The sequence below is a fragment of the Falco rusticolus genome, chromosome 2, assembly GCF_015220075.1.
Source record: "Falco rusticolus isolate bFalRus1 chromosome 2, bFalRus1.pri, whole genome shotgun sequence".
NCBI lineage: Eukaryota > Metazoa > Chordata > Aves > Falconiformes > Falconidae > Falco > Falco rusticolus.
The window spans coordinates 28,515,230-28,531,879 of record NC_051188.1 but is presented as its reverse complement, the minus strand read 5'-3'; the positions used below and the strand labels follow the sequence as shown (position 1 = coordinate 28,531,879).

Genomic DNA, 16,650 nt, shown 5'->3' with positions numbered 1-16,650 from the left:
TTCTAGATGGGAGCAAGGAACAAGGAAAAAAGGTTTAGATCATTAGATTCTATTGAGGTTAGTTTAATTCCTGACTACTGCAACACAGGCAGAATTATCAGGTGGAAGGAAAATTAAAGCAGCGCTACATTAATTTTGAAAATTCTCATTTTTCACACACAAAGATAGATTGGGTTTTTTTCAGAATTGAAAAGGAAAAGTTTAAAACAGACATATCATAGAGGAACGTTACCAACTTCAATTTGTGAAAGCTAAATTGCTGTTCTTAAAAAAAAAAAAAAAATAGACCTGAATTGTTTTACATGCACCAAGAGATTATTATAATTGATCCTATTTCCAGAAAATAGATTTGAAATGCATGCTGAATTCTACTTTTGAAGTACATGCTTTAGTTGCAAGCCAGACAGCAGCTAACTAAAAAATTATCAGACAAGTTCTGCAACATAGTTCAATAGCATTAAAACATACTATAACACAGTATTGAGTGTCTAATCAGTTATAACCAGCAGTTCAGTCATGCAGAAATAAGGCCAACCAGCTGTTCAGACTTTCAAAGAAAACAAGGAGAAATTCCCAATTTTTAAAATCCGATATACAAAACTGAAACAAATTCTCCTAAAATTACAATGCATACTAGGAGCTGTACATAAGGTTTAGTATAAAAGGTTGTATCTTCATTTGAAGTTCTGCATATCCATCAGCGGGGAACAGTTAACTAAGCCAGTCACCTTCCTCCAAATATACAATACAGAGCAGGCTTCTCTGTCTATAAGAGCAAGTAGCTCAAGAGATTTCAAACAGCAAAGGAAAATATACGAAAAAGAAAAGGCAGTATCACTAACCAAGAAAAGAGAGCATATATATTAATTGTTTCCCTTTCCCACTTACAAAGAAGGTTAAATGGGAAAAAAAAGTGCAATTCTTGTTCCTATAAAATACAGTTAATTCTATTAACGACTGGAGCAGATATTAAGGAGAGCAGCTTTGTTAGAAGTTCACACATGCACGAGCAAATACTGAAAATACTGTACAGGCAAGCAATCAAAACTATTTATATACTTTCCTACTTGAACATCAGAAAGTTAACAGTACAGAAAGACATGGGCATACTAAAGCGAGTCAAGCAAAGGGCCACAAAGTTCATTAAAGGACTGGAGTATCTCCTACAGAGGGAAAGGCTGTGTTCAGCCTGCAGAAAAGAAGGCTTGGAAGGATGTTATCAATGTGTATAAATAGCTTATGGGAGGGATAAAGAAGTGGGTGATGCTCTTCTCAGTGGTGTCCAGTGATAAAGCAATAGGCAAAGACTGAGAGACAGGAAAAGAGTTTTTAACTGTGAGGTTGGTCAGACACTGGAGACAGCTGCACAGTGAGGTTGTGGAGCCTCCATCCTTAGACACAGTAAACACTCAACTCGAACCAGTCCTGGGCAACCTGCTCTAGCTGGCACTCTTTGCGCAAGATGGTTGGACTAGATGATCTCTAGAGGTTCCTGCTGAACTCATCCATTCTGCAATGCTGTGATACTAGTATTAAATAAAAAAAGATGGCAATTTAAAACACAGAACTCCTCAGAGAAAGCACTGCTTAGAGTAACAAACAAAAGGTCGGCGGCTTTTTTATGGGCCTAATCAGCTTTTCATACAGTCTTTTAAAAACCTCACTGGCAGCAGAGGGTAGAGACAAAGCACTACAGATGTGGAACCTTGTACAAAGTTAACCAGATGTTTCATCCTGTCAGTTACAACAGATTTGCATCAACTAAAGAAGTTCAATCTACAAGCTGAAACAATATTCACTACAGTTAAGCAGCAGCAGCCTAAGAAACTTGAGTGCACGTCTACCAGAGAAGCTTCAGAGCAGCTGTCCTAAGCTTTTCTGAGCCCTACTAGGATCCTACAGAGATCACCAAAGTAGAAGGCCTAATAGCATGCTTCTCAGCTATCAAGTTGGTCTAGGCAGAAAAGACAACAGAAAAATTCTTGCTAGCTTTGCTTTGTTCACGTGGATCCACTGAAAACCACAACAGCACTCGGATCACAACTACCAGCCAGACTCATTTAATCTGCCCCTTATTTGGCTTCCCAAAAATCTAATGGGTTTCACTCTGACAGGGATCAAATTATGAAAGAAAATTTCACAGTTATTTGCATGGAATGTTTCAATACCTCTCCCACTAGCAAACTTCACAGATAATGCAATCACAGCATTTAATTTCCATACATCTACTCTAAAAAGAACAGCATTAAGGAATAACAATCCCAAAACTTGATTTGGGGTACACTACTAATAGTCTTTTAACAGCTCAGACAGCAGATGACATGTTAGTTTGGCATAATCTCTCTTTACTACTCTTATTATAACTCTCATTCCATTTAATTAAATGTTTGCAATTATTCTTTCCTTAAATAATTGTTATGGATTACTACTGAGGCCAAATGGACAAATGTACAAGTAAGGACAAATGTGCTTGAAAATTCCAAGTCTCCTAATGTATTAGCTGGACCAATAAAACATGCTGGCATAGGTTAGTCTAACAGGCTTGTTAAAATGTCTCACCAGTGGACTCACGATTTTAAATGACAATTCTCCTTCAGAGAAATTCAGAGCTGAAAGAGCAGTCCATTCCACTCCAGTGCATTAGGCACTTTGAACTTTGCTTCCAGTTTCACTGGAACAGTTTCTGTTGTTCTGATAATTATTTTCATTTAGCATTTTCTCCTGGATTTATCATCATCTGTAAAACGGTAATCTGTACCAGGATGTTCTAAATTAGATCCAGACAGTGAATAACACAAGCAGAATCCCAAACGCCTAAACATTTGATTTATTATTGCAGGGTCAAAGGAAACATATGAAAGGATATGTAAGGATTGAATTTACAATTCTAATCTGCTCTATTCACATAGCTGGTACACCCATGGCTGGGTTCAAGAAAGCTAAAAAGAAACAAGTACAAACACACTTTTCCAGCACAGGGACACTAACACTAGCCAGAAAATGTTCCGGCCGAACAAAGAAGAACCGAACCAACCAATTGCTACCAGTGCTAGAAAGCACTAGCAAGACTGCCCAACTGCCTCTGAAGGGTAAGAGCAAACAGCACAAAGGAGAGATAGTGGCACTGAACCTTCAGTGACACAGAAGGGTGGTGATGCACAGTTTCTACATAATGTTAGCATCGAGCTCTAGAATGACCTGAGAATCTCAAAGCTGTGAATAGCACTTTAAATCCTGGAAACAAAATGCCTTTGCAATGATTCTGTTACCAAGCTTCACAACAGGTTTCAAGGAGCATGGAGCCAAAGAGACTTCCTTGTGCACTGCCTTCCTTTGATACCAACGGCCTTACATTCAGGCAGTGTGCAGAGTATTTCTGTTACATTGATTTCAGATCATAAAGAGCTACCTAAGAAGTCTGAACGAGAACACCATAAAGAAGACTGAAGAGCTGACTGCCTTCTTTTCAGATTACGACCAGGATGCTTGAGATTTTGATGTAATGAAAAAAACGTTCACAGGGAAGTGCTTCTGAGCAAACCAGTAAGTACTGTGAAATAACTAGGGATTTCCCTGTACCATTTACACTGATGGTTTGACAACCAAGAGGAAGAATCCTGATCTAAGACTACCTTTAAGCTTCCATACAGCTCTGTGCTTGTGACACTCCTTATGTAATACGGGACTCTTCTCAAAAACTGATGTGATGGGGAAGCTATTTTCTTGTCCTAGAAAGAACAGCCTGAAGTCTCAGTTTCCCACTGTGCTTCAGAAATTAAATCCCAGGCAGTGTGAAGGCAATGCTCAATTCTGCATAATCAATAACCTAGGGAATTAAATTGTCAGTGGTGATGAGGACATCAGAGTCAAATTACCATCCTGCCAATTGTCTACATCCAAAGGAAAGGATCTCGAGGAGTTAGCATATTTAACAAAACTTGCTTTGTCTAAAAAAAAGTTCTCAACTAGCTATAATTAAGAGAAAAGGCTTGCTTAAACACAATTCTGGTCTACCAACTACTAGGTAAGACTGCAGATATTAAGAAAACATACCACAGCAAGACACAGTAACACACCACTGTTTCTAGGCAGTAGTCCCCACACTACAGCACAAGAAAATTTGCACAGGGCTAAAGAAACCCATGTAAAGTTACAAATTCACAATCTTCTGGAATTTTGTAGCTACAGACAGCAGTTAAGAAAGCATTTACATTCTCTTTAAATTAAATAAAAATTGTCAAACTGATTTCCATTCAGAACTTCTTGCTTACGATTTTTGTATTATCAGCAACAACTGATGATACTGAGTGTATCTCAGTGTAACTCACACAGGCGATATTTACTACTTTCCAGTGTTCTACACAAGAGAGGCACTTAAGCTTACAGAAAGATAAGTATTTTTTATTTAAGAACACCTTATTTGTATTTTAATCTATTTCCAAAGTTACTTAAATTGCCTTAAGAATCACACTTTAATCAAAGTAATGGGCAGCTGATATTCTTTGAAACAGGTTTATCAATGCCTTAAAATGCAAAATATAAGTGGAGATAAGGAACCATGATTTCCAGACTGTCCAAGTGAAAAGTAATTTACTAATTTTACATGTGAGTATTCTCTCTGCACATACAGGAGCAGCAATGAAGCTGCAATCGCATATGTAAGCACAAAGGGTCTGCTTTCCAGTGCTTTAATCTTCTCTGGAAATTAAAAAAAAATCTGGAAGCAGTTGCAGCCATACACAGCAAAAAGCTGGTAAAAAGGTTGGGATGTGAAGAGAATCTTGTTAATACATACACACAATTTTGGTCTGAACATATGTTAATAGAAATTATGGCAAAGAACAAACTTGAGAATCCTCAAAATGTAAAAGCATTGTGACATTCAGTACTAAAATAACGAAGACATATGAAAAGGCATAAAAGCTGGTTATCTGTATATTAACACACAGTAAACTAGGTAAGAAGATAATTAAATTTATGCTAAAATAGGGTCTTTATATCATGGAAAGTAATGTTTCTCCAAACGTAATTCAGCCTATTAATTTTCTATTTTTTGTGAAGTAAAACTAATTTCAGTCATGAGGAGGTAAGATAGCATTCTATCAATTCAGTAGTCCACTCATAAAGGGTAATAATATAAGGTGCTTCAAAGGACTGTCCAAAACTCTCAGTTACAAGAACTACACTCAGTACAGTAAGACTCTTTCTCAACTGCATGTTGTTGACTCCTGAAGCACAGAGATTAATAAATAATTATGGAGGCCTTTGTTACTCGTGTATCTAATCCTCTTCTGAGTCTCTTTAAGCTTTTGACCTCAATTATATCCTGAGGAAAGATCTTCATAGGGCACATACACAATGTAAAATTGTCAGTACTTCAGATCTAATTTATAAAGTATGTTTATGAGAAAGAGCAATATTACACTCTTTTTGCATTAAATGGTAGGCTTGGTATGCCGTTCATTATTTGTAATAAACCACCACTGAAGGTGGCACTGCAATCACCACCTTTGTTTAACGTCAGTAAAATCAAATTTGACTCCTTCATAAAACAATGGCAGCATCTACAGCCAGTTACATCCAGGCTGGGGGCTGAGGGAAAGGGAACTAAGAGGGCAATGAGGATTACACAACCTTCCCAGAGTGACAATATGAAGAACACACACCATGAACTGGGAGATTGTAATTCCTTTGTCACTGCTCCTTCTCCTTCTAAGTGTTGTGCATCTCCAAACAGAAAATCAGAGTATCACCCCAAACAAAACTACAAAATTTTTGAGTTACACGAGTAGAAAACTTGTGCTGGATCCTGCTTGAGTACAGATGTAAGACCCAGCACGATAAATATGAAGAGCTAAATACAACAGAAATTAATGAAGAGCTGGCTTACAGTTTCAAGCCAAGAAAACCTCTTTCTTTAAGCACTACTCTGTTTGCATATACTTTGTAAGTAAAGTGCAGTCACATACCTTCACTAAGGTCCATCACCAATTTCTCTTCATAAAAGGAAGAGGTACACAGACATTTTATTCTAGCTTATGTATTACGAAACAAAATGTTCTGAGGAATTCATATACAGCTAACGTATGCCCATAGCAAGAGATAAGCTTTATTTTTTTATTTTATTTTTTGCTAAATTCATATTGTCTTTGTCCATTGTACCATTTCATGAACTCAAGCTGTAACTGATCCTTGAAGAAGCATTAGTAGCAGAGGAACTACTATTCCAATGACACCACATTCAAGTAGACAAACTCCACGACAACAATGTACTAAGTGGACTTGGCAGTATGGACTGTGGTTGGTAGCAACTAAGGAGTAACCTGATGAATGAATGAATGAATGAAGTCACTGAAAGGAGTCACTGGGATATACAGAAGGGAAGAAGAGGAGAAAAACTGCTCCTTTGAGAAAGTCATTCCTCAGCCCTTGCAGAAATACAGGAAATTGGGACCAGATGCAAGCCGTGCAAAATAAGAAAACTACTTTGAGACCACAGAGCAACACCAACCAAACTCAGAAAATCCCACCGAATGGTCAGCAAAGTCTTTGCACAAGAAAGTATCGGTAAATCTATGTATTTTTTTAAATTATTTTTCTTGTAGGTTAACTATAAATAATTTAAAATATATTTACAAAACCTCATTGCTTGTTTTCCACTTTCAAACTTTTTTTTTTAACTGAAAAAAAACCAGTAATGTGAGAGCTTTGTTGAACTCTGGGGTTGTGCAGTAACTGGGAATAAAGAAAGGCATCTCTTCTCGGCTTTAGGGTCTAGTCAACTCAGCAAATCTCAGACAAGGATGCTGGATGAAGATCAGATGTGTAGGGATGTGTAGCCTAATGATTTTCTTTGACTTGGATTTTAGGAAGGTGATATTTAAAGGGCAGATCTACCAAAAGCAACATGATACAAATAAAGCATGGAGAAATCAGAATGTACTTGCTACTGAACAATGGGAAGTTCATTGAAACACAATTCAAAGCAATCAGCAGGAGAGGAAAACTGATACTGTGTTAGGTACAGTTGTTTGGTATAACAAATGTATGTACTGCTTTTAACAGCAGCAATCTTCATGTGGCATATAGTATAAATAGTATAAAAAATAGTATATAGTATTTTTTATATATAGTATAAAAATACAATAGTATAAAAAATATTTTTATAAAAGACAGAAAAGCCCAAGTTTTGTTTTTGCTTAGGTTACCATCTTGGAATATATTTCATAATTTCCAAGAAAGGAATTTTGCACATGAGTAATTACCTGTTGATCTCATGATGCATTAACAGAAATTATCTAGTTCAATAAGCTGACTTTGCTCAATTGCACTTAGGGAAATTTCCTAATTTTGTTGCTTCTCATAGATTTTAAATATGTGTGAACTGCCCTGTAAACAAATACTGCTAGGAACAGTATTTTAGCCATATTTCCAGAAAAATAAAACTATTAAAAGCATTAAAATCTAAACAGGAAGTTTTTAAGTGGTTCCGTATCAAAAATATAGCAACTAGAAAACTTAATTTTTAGGAAAACCTGACATATAAAACAGTTATTCATCATATAATCTTACTCAACAAAAGGGAAATGAAAGTGTGTTTGGAAACATGAAAGCTGATTTTGAAACAAACCTTATCCATTAGTTTACTTGCATGAAGACTCAGGCTATTAAAGAATATCTTCTTGCTCAACAAATGCATTTCTTCAATTGTTGTCAACAGTGTGGCTGCACTGTTTCCCACAATACCACTGAAATCAAAATTAAGATTAATGAAATAATCTGAAGGGGAGGCAGGGCATGACAGGGTCAGATACTTTAGACTATTTCAAATACAATTATTTTCAAAGTTGAAAATTTACAACAAATAATTGCATGGAACAGTTCTCCATATTGGCTAAGAGATTCACTCATAAGTGACAGTGAGAACAAGCATTAGCAGCTATTAAGTACAGGCTTATCTAAAGCTTTACACAAACTTTTTAGTATAATTCTAAAATTTATTGGATTTTTGTTTGTTATTCTGTAAACCTACTTGTTACAGAAAACAGATTACATAAACAAAAAGGGTTGCTAACTATTCCATCATACTGTCCTTTAGGGATAGCATCATCTCTCTTCTTTCTTCATTGCGAAGTTAGACATCTCCAAAAATGTAAGAATTCATGCCTTGCCATTTCAAGTGTCAAGCTATTACACTTAGCATGAACACAGCGTAAGCCTTAAATGATGCTACACGACAATGTTCTTCTCACAGTTACACCTTCTGTCTAAACTAAAAGTGCTTTTAAGCCCCAAAAATGGCAGTGAAAATTCCCTGCATCATAATAAGACTAATTCAAACTTGTAGCCTGATTTTCAGATTAAATCTTGTTGCATTTAATAGATCATTTCTCAGACTGCACTTTCTCTTCATTAGTCAAAGTTTCACTTCCCTTACAGGGGAAATTATTCAGCTAGCAGAAGTTACTTCAGTGGTCATTAAACAATGTATCATAAACAAGACAGAAAGCAAAACATAAGACTGCCAAAGACCTTCCATTTTAACATCACATTTTCAATTACACCAAGTTATATAACCACTGAGGAACACTAACTTTGGAGACATAAAAAGGGTGGCAAAAAATCTTTCAGGCTGTGCGGGTTTTTTACAATAAACTTTGGAATAAGTCTTATATGTGTTTTACTGTTGATCTGTAGTGCCATCACAACTGAGGATTTCAAATATAGTGGGAGGTGCCCAAGAACCACTTATTCCAGTCTGCCCAACATCTACATGTCTTTTCAGACAGAAAAGATGCTCAAGGAATAGTATCAGTGATTCAAATTTGCAGCAGTTCAGCCCAGGGCTGTTTCTAACCAAAATGAACTACTGCAAATGGCACAAAGTATAAAATCAAGCAGTTCTGGTTTTTCTCCAGTTTCTATGTTCCTGGTGGCATCTGGAAGATGGGAAGATAATCGGTGCACCCTCAACAGCTAGATATGGAACAAGAAATGCATTCTCCCAGTAGAAAAATGTGAGTGCATATTTAGAAAAAATAGTATTAAAACACAGTTATTTAAGGAAGAAAAGAAAAACTGAAGTTCTAGAGGTAATTAATTCTAACTTTTTCTCAAAGGGGACTTGACTGTCATCTTGAATGTTTTGTGTACATTTTTTTGTATACTATTATCTACACAGAACAACAAAGAAAGTTCCTGTGGCAAACTGATGCTATATTCCAAAGCAGATTTGATATGAATTGAGGAATGACAACACATAAATGTCATCTACTTGGCGTCATGCACATTCCTCCATGATTTCGTACTACAGAACCAAAACCAAGCCACAAAAATACTCTTTTTACTGTATTAATCTTTATATATACAATTTAAAAAAGACATATTTAATATACTTCGTAATTTTGCATACCTGATTGTATGGTGGTAGAACTTGAGAAGATTAGAAATCTTGTACAGCAAAACTGCTCCTGGCTCAGCAACAATCACCTGCTCAATTCTAACCTGCAGAATAAAGAAATACAAGCATCCTTCAGGTCATACATTTTAAAAGCCAACTTCTATGATTTTATATGCAATAAATATCTGATTTTGGAAAAATAAATTTAACCAGAAATAAATGTAAAAAGAGAATGTCCAGTTAACTACAACATTCTGCTAGAACCAGAGCTTCTTGGTTGCCAAGCCTCTGGGTAGAAAACAAGCGGGTATATGTATTCTAGCTAAAAAAAAAATAATTTAAAAATTATAAAAATCATGTTTCCATATAGATTTTTGTTGCAATTGGTTAGTGAAAATTTCAAAATGATGAGATCATTTCATGGATTAATACCAGTACATACTGGAATTCTCCTCAGCACTGAATAGCAAGAACAGCTGCAAAGCTGCAAAATCCCTATGCCTCAACAGTTGATCATTAGCATCATGCAGCAATTCAGAACATCCAAAGTATTAGATATTTTACCTAAAAGACAAAGTCTTACCTGGATTAACTTCTTCTTCACTTCAAGAAGAGATTATATACCTCCTACTCATATTTAATTAGATATATTTCTGACTAATGATCAGTTACGTTGACTGTTTATCTCAACCAGGAGATATGGCTACACAGGCCAGAACAGTGCTGGCTTGTCTTTATAGTTGGACAGTTGATGTCTTGTCTCCATGGTGAACACAGTCTCAATCCATTCATAAAACGCTGCCCCAGGGTCAATCTTTGGGCACTTATGAAGCAGTGACTGACAGTGCTTATCACTGCACTGTTCTCCCACATGCCTGCGCATGAAAGGGCTACACACAGAGCAACAGTCGCTCTCCCAAGTTATTTGTCTGCTGTTCAATGGAACATGATGTGCAGCAGTGTCCTCTTGTCAGAGCCAGCTGCAGGGAGAATTTACCAAGATTACGCTTCCTCAATCCTCTCTGCCTTTGCATCTAAGTCAGAGCCCAAAAACCAAGAATAACTTTTGACTCTTATTCACAATGTTCAATGTGCAAGGTTAATTTCAACATTCAGGTGAACTCTGCTCTACAATGCATACGTATATACAAAGCTTTATATAATTACCTGTCTCCAATATTAAATAAAAGATCATTTAGTCATGGATACAGAGTATAGTCTAGGTGTACAGCAAAACAGAATATGGCAGGCTGGGGAAAAATAAAAAGACCAAAATATTGCTAAAAAAAATAATAAAATAGCAATGACTGAAGAAAAAAAACTGTGAAAGACAGAATAGGCAGAAGTAGAGAGAAATAAAAAAAGACCAAAAGATGCCAGGGTTAGGAAACAACAATTAAAATTAAAAACACAAAGCAGGAAAAGAAGCATTGCTGCTTCCCATACTGAAGTCTTCACTGTACAGGAGAAGCAAAATTTGCAAGTAACTCAATCTAACCTGCTCAGGGAAGTCCTGGACTTACAGCTCACACCATTTCTTAATCCTACATGTCCTGTCGTCTATGTAAGGCATCAAAAACATACGGTTAATTTTGACCTCATCTTAAGTACTATAGAAAAGATAAGGACCTTAATCTAAATATTTTTTAGGGTCCTCCTACTTCCACCTGAAATGAGAGGCCTGTGGTGAGATCTACCGCAGTGAGTACTCAAGTTTCACTTGGATGCCTAAAACTCAAACCAACTATCAGTAAGAAATGTAGACGATTTATACTGCATGTAAGCATAATCCTTCCTCAGAGGTAAGGAAACTGTTATCATATTGTTCATTCACGTAGAACAGCATAAACCAGTAAGAAAATTCTACATGATTCTGTAAGTATGTAAAAGTGCTCGTGGAAATTCTGTGATTAGGCTTTTATCAAGGCTATTTCAAACTTCAGGATCAACTTAACTCCAAGTGACAGGTTTTCAAACATCACCAGAAATCCACTACAAAAGCAGTATACTGTAGTGCCACAAACTACAACAAAGAGTGTCTTCCCCAAAATTAATGCAGTTATTTTTCTTATTGTGGGTGATCATCAGAAAGAACAATATGTTGTAGAAAAAAATAGTCCTCCAAACGGAGTCTGCTTTTGTTGTTCCTCTCAACACGATGGCTTGCAATTATCTAACTGCACTGTATGAAAGCTTTTCTGCTTGGGGGTTTTGGGGGGGGGGGTTTCTGCCTATTTTTTTTTGCTATGGAAGATTTCCCCAGGGAAAACAATAAACAAACAAACAAAATACTGCATATTTTACATTGGGAAGTCTAGTCTGGCAGTGAATTACCGTAAGTTGCATTCTGTTAAAATACAGAATACAATGGAAAGTCTTTTATTGTTCTTTTAGGTTTTTTCATTTTTATTAGCACAGTAACTAACTACCGACAATACTTCTGGAGCTGTATCTACAGATAGCAGAAGCACACAAGTGTAAAGAGTCTGGCAATCAAAATGGAAGGTATTCTGTACCAAACTGTACAAGTACTCAAATCAAGACCAAAACACTGATTAACACAAAGGTTTGATTCTATCCCAAATTACTTTGCTGGAATGCAGAGAAATACTGAACCCAAACATCAGTATTCAGTATTAACAGAATTAAAGCATGCAAGAACACAGAAAGCTTGGAAAATATCTTAAAAAAAACAAACAAAAACAGCTATGATAATTGTCTAATAAGACAGGTGTTTTTCAACAAGTCAAAAAAACCAAAGACTATGAAGGATGATCATAATTATATGGCAACAGGTACAAACTGAAACACAGGAAGTTCTGACTGACCATCAGGAAAACACTTTTACTGTGAGGGTGACCGAGCACTGGCACAGGTTTCCCAGAGAGGCTGTGGAGTCTCCATCCTTGGAGATACTCAAAAAGCCATCTGGACATTGTCCTGGGCAAGAAGCTCTAGGTGGCCTGGCGTGAGCAGGGAGTTTGGACAAGATGACCTCCAGAGGTCACTGCCAATCTCAACCTTTCTGTGATATTCTAAATGACACTTTCTTGATTTTTACCTCTCTTCAGACCTTCTCCCTCTCTTACCAGGAACTTACATGTAGTATTCAAAATCTACCTGTTAACATTGGAGACTAAACATTTGGTAACTGGACACAGTTGTTATAGTTACAGCATCCTAAGAGAAATTTATTATAATAATATCTAGTACAGTAGATTTAACTTTACAAACACTGATTTATACACTGCATGGTCAGGCAATTATTGGTATCAGCTTCATCACCTTGATTATTTTATTTTGTGCTTAAGTGAAGCACATCCAATAAATAAACACAGCCAACCACTTGATGTATCATTATTAATGACTTCTATCAAACGGGTCCCTAAACTGACTAAGGCTGTAGCTTGAAAAAGGACAACCATGGAGGGATGCAACAGAAATAGAGCAAAGCAGGGTAGCTTAAACATGGTAAGTAGGCAACTATTTTCCACAGTCTCTTTCTATACAAGAGCTGGAGTTATTTAACAAAAGAAAAACAAAAGGAGTTGGCTTTTTACACAGCATACAGTTAAACTGTGCCCTTCCCTCCCGCAGGATATGTTGTGAACATCAACCTTTTATAACAACTTGACGTATTCAGGCAAGAAAAATCTACTGAAGTCTATTAAATACAAAGACAGTAGCTATGGCTCAGTAAGTCCTCAGTATGCCCATAAACAGGCAAGGAAACTTCTACAGAAGTAACATGGCACAACTGCATAACCTGTACTGTTGCCTAAGCATATGTTAATGGTCAATATGAAAAACAGGGCAGTAAATTTAATTGATTTTTCATTTGACCCACCACTGCCATACCTTTATACTTATCCCACAGCTCAATTTTTGTACATAAGCGCTCCTGAACGTAGGAAAAGTAAACCAAAATGAAGATACAGATTTAGTATCCTAGTATCTCTCACTGTATGACTATTTAAGCCAGGTATCTGTGAACTATGGAATCCTTAATTTTGAAGGGGTTTATGACAGCTCATAGTTGAATGAATCTAACTCTTAACCAAGGGCAATGAAAATACATTGTAGAGATGGGGACATGACAGAACAATTTTTACACTTAGAATGCTAAGGAAAACAAAATACTTCACCTTCAGAGGCCTGCAGACACCTTCTGTGATGTGCCCAACTACTTCTTGAATATTTTCTTCCACACCTACAGTTAATGCAAACACATGCTAAGATTATGCAAATGTAATTCTCTTTTCTTCAAGACTATAAAACAAACAAATGTAGAAGCTACTCCTCCATAAAAAGCATTATGAACTGCGTGTTCTTTTCTCCACAAGACTAGTTTACACCTCCACTGAACTTCAAATCTAGCCATTAAAAAATAGCTGCATGACAAAACAGGAGTCCGGGAGAGTCATTACCTTATGCTATGCAATTGCTCCTAGTGCAGCATAGTGCCTGGGGATTTGAGGAAGAAGGAGCAATGGGAAGAATAAATGATCTAGCAAGAAGCTGTCACAGTAAGGCTCAATATTAGCACTTCATGAAGTTAAATGGGGGGGGGGGGGGGGGGGAGGCCAGTGAGATGCTCAAGGAGCAACAGTACGTACCATTTCAAAAGGACTGAACCATAAATACATGGGTCTGTCAGTGTTTGGTACCGATGTGTTCATGGCATTGTTACGAATTAAATCATGTAAGTACCTCCACGCTGCTGAGCGCTGCAGCATTACCAAATGCTTCCGCCCCAGCAGCAATTGAAACTCATCTTTTACAGAATTATATACAAAAGAGAATATTGCCCTATCTTACCATGGAACACAAATGAATTGTTGCATGGCAACCAGTACTGTCATAAATCAATCAAACTGAAAGCAACAGATCTTCAAGCTCTCACTTCAGTAACAACTCAGAATAGATTTATGGAGAAAGCAATACTTTAATTCTAATTTAAAACTTGTCAACAGGAGTTCATCTTCAGATGGGACCCATGCAATGAACAGTAAACAAACTGACTGTGACATGTGATAGAAATCAGGTGACCTGAAGCTATATTTTGCAGATCTTATTTCAGACTAAAATAGATTACCTCTGAGAGTAAAAATTACAAAAGATCAGAGATCTGTGTCAATGTCTCTTTACACCAAGATACGTGAAAAGGCACATAAGCAGAAACAACTGAATTCAGTGTGGTGGCTGTAAGAATTTCAGCATACTAAATCGGTAAGGTAATAAAACCATCTTTTTATGTTTGAGTATTGATATCAAGGAAGAAAGCAAGATTACAAACCACAAGATGTATCATCGTCTGTTATGTAAAAGCTAGCTCCCAGATACACCCTAACAACTTAGAGATTTTTTAGGAGGAACAGTCACACTTTTACTGTTCATCAATATAACAAGCACCTAGCACATATTTGCAATAGTGTATCTAGATCAGACTGATTTAACAAGTTGCTGGGTATGAAAGTTTAGCTGAAAAAATATACAAGTTCAAATATCAAAGGACATGGAATTACAATCTTGATATATCACATGCTTGTGCCTTCAAATATATTTTCATGTCCAATTAGAATATTTTAGATTCAGCAAACATGAAAAAGAAATGTTCCAGCACAATGGCTTATATAACAGTTGCAAGTATTAGTATGTCACACTGACATAAAAAAAATGTGGAATAAACCTCAGAGACCCAGCATCACTTTTAAAGAACAGTTTATTATTGAAAATGTACTTCTGGCTGCCTGCTACACCACATATCATTTTTCTCTGTGTACCCTTCTCTAAGGGAGAGATCCTTCCTGGAGTTCATTTGGCTTCTGCTTTCCAGCTGGGTTCCTGTAACTCCATGAAAAATAGGTTTCTACTGCATCTCTTAAAAAGAATGCCTGCAATTCTTTCTTTCAAGTGGAAGCCCTCTGTAAGACTGGAAGGCTCCTGTTAGCAGAATACCTACGCTCCAAAGAGGAGAACCAGATGCTTAATGCTTGCCCAGCACAATGCAAAACAGTTAAACTTTTCTGAATGTGTTTGGTGCTTAAAATTTTAATAACATTTTTGGTCAGGTTAATTTTAAACAGTTAAGATTTACAATCTTAAAATTTTAAAATGTTCTAAAAGCTATTCTTACATACTTAATTATGGACTACATAGTTTGTTCTCTTTAAAGTAAAAACCGGGATAGGAACATTTCTCCAAAAACTTAGCATTCACGTGATTTTTCTTCTACTGAGACCAAATTCACCTCTACATCACCTATAGCTATACCTGTGCGGTTTTTTGTGGGTTCTTTTTTTTAAGAAGAGATGGGACTTTTTTGTGTAGCTGTGATTTACCATGTTCTCCAGAATCCTGAAATTACACTGAGCTTATAGGAGAATTTAAACAGAAATCTGAACTCAGAACAGAGACACCTCAATTATAACAAAACCAGTTCCCTCTGCAGAAAGCTACTCAAGTTGAAATTAAAGTTAAACCACTTGACTGACCTAACTTTAGACCCTCACTTAGGTGGTCTTTATCTGTAGTAGTTGCTTGCGCTCCCTCTATAGGGAACAGGAAAAAAATCCAAACAGCTGTGATGAAAGTCTGCAGAAATGCCTACATTAGACCTAACTTCTGTTGGGAAGATCTGCCCTCTGGAGATGCAAATATCTGTCAAATAAACAAGATGACAACTCTAAATTGCTAAGTGAAATTAACTCAATCTCCGCTGTAGCCAGCACAATCAGGCACCTGAAGTGTGTATGATAGCACAGGGAATTTAACTTGAATCTCCCAGTACCACAGACACTGTTCTCACTGATTAGCCACTACCAACTCAGGATCTGTATTTATATAAAGCCTATAATCCCAAGGTACTTCATAAGGTTCAACTTCCCATAAACGGTTCTTGTTAAACTGGTGGTATCCCATTAAGTACTGTTTTGTCTTATTGACCTTGGCATATAACCACCCTTATCATCAAAAAATTTTCCCAAAGATGCACCTCCCAGGTACTGTTGTTCCCAATACGAAGCTATGAATCCCTCTTTACATTTCTTGCAAACTGTGATGACAAACCTACTCCTGGAGAGCTTAACAAAACACACGATTTGCTTCAGACAGAAATATTCCATCTCTTGTTGATACTTGTCTCTTGGGAAAAAAGTTTTGGCCTGGGGATTTTTTCTTTAATTTCCCCAAAACATTTATAATTTCCATATTCTCAAGTATTTTACTCTGATCTATAGCTGAAATGCTCT

At 36.6% G+C, this 16,650-nt stretch overlaps 1 protein-coding gene across 2 annotated transcripts in view; it reads right to left on the bottom strand.

Annotated features, from left to right (window-relative positions):
- COG6 (component of oligomeric golgi complex 6) overlaps nt 1–16,650 on the bottom strand; it is a 59,484-nt gene that overhangs the window by 15,643 nt on the left and 27,191 nt on the right. For both annotated transcript variants that reach the window (XM_037376885.1, XM_037376886.1), the window contains exons 11-13: nt 13,546–13,610; nt 9,413–9,504; nt 7,631–7,748 (exon numbers count right to left, since the gene is read on the bottom strand). In XM_037376885.1, the coding sequence (XP_037232782.1) occupies nt 7,631–7,748; nt 9,413–9,504; nt 13,546–13,610 (275 nt within the window). The remainder of the gene's footprint in view (nt 1–7,630; nt 7,749–9,412; nt 9,505–13,545; nt 13,611–16,650) is intronic.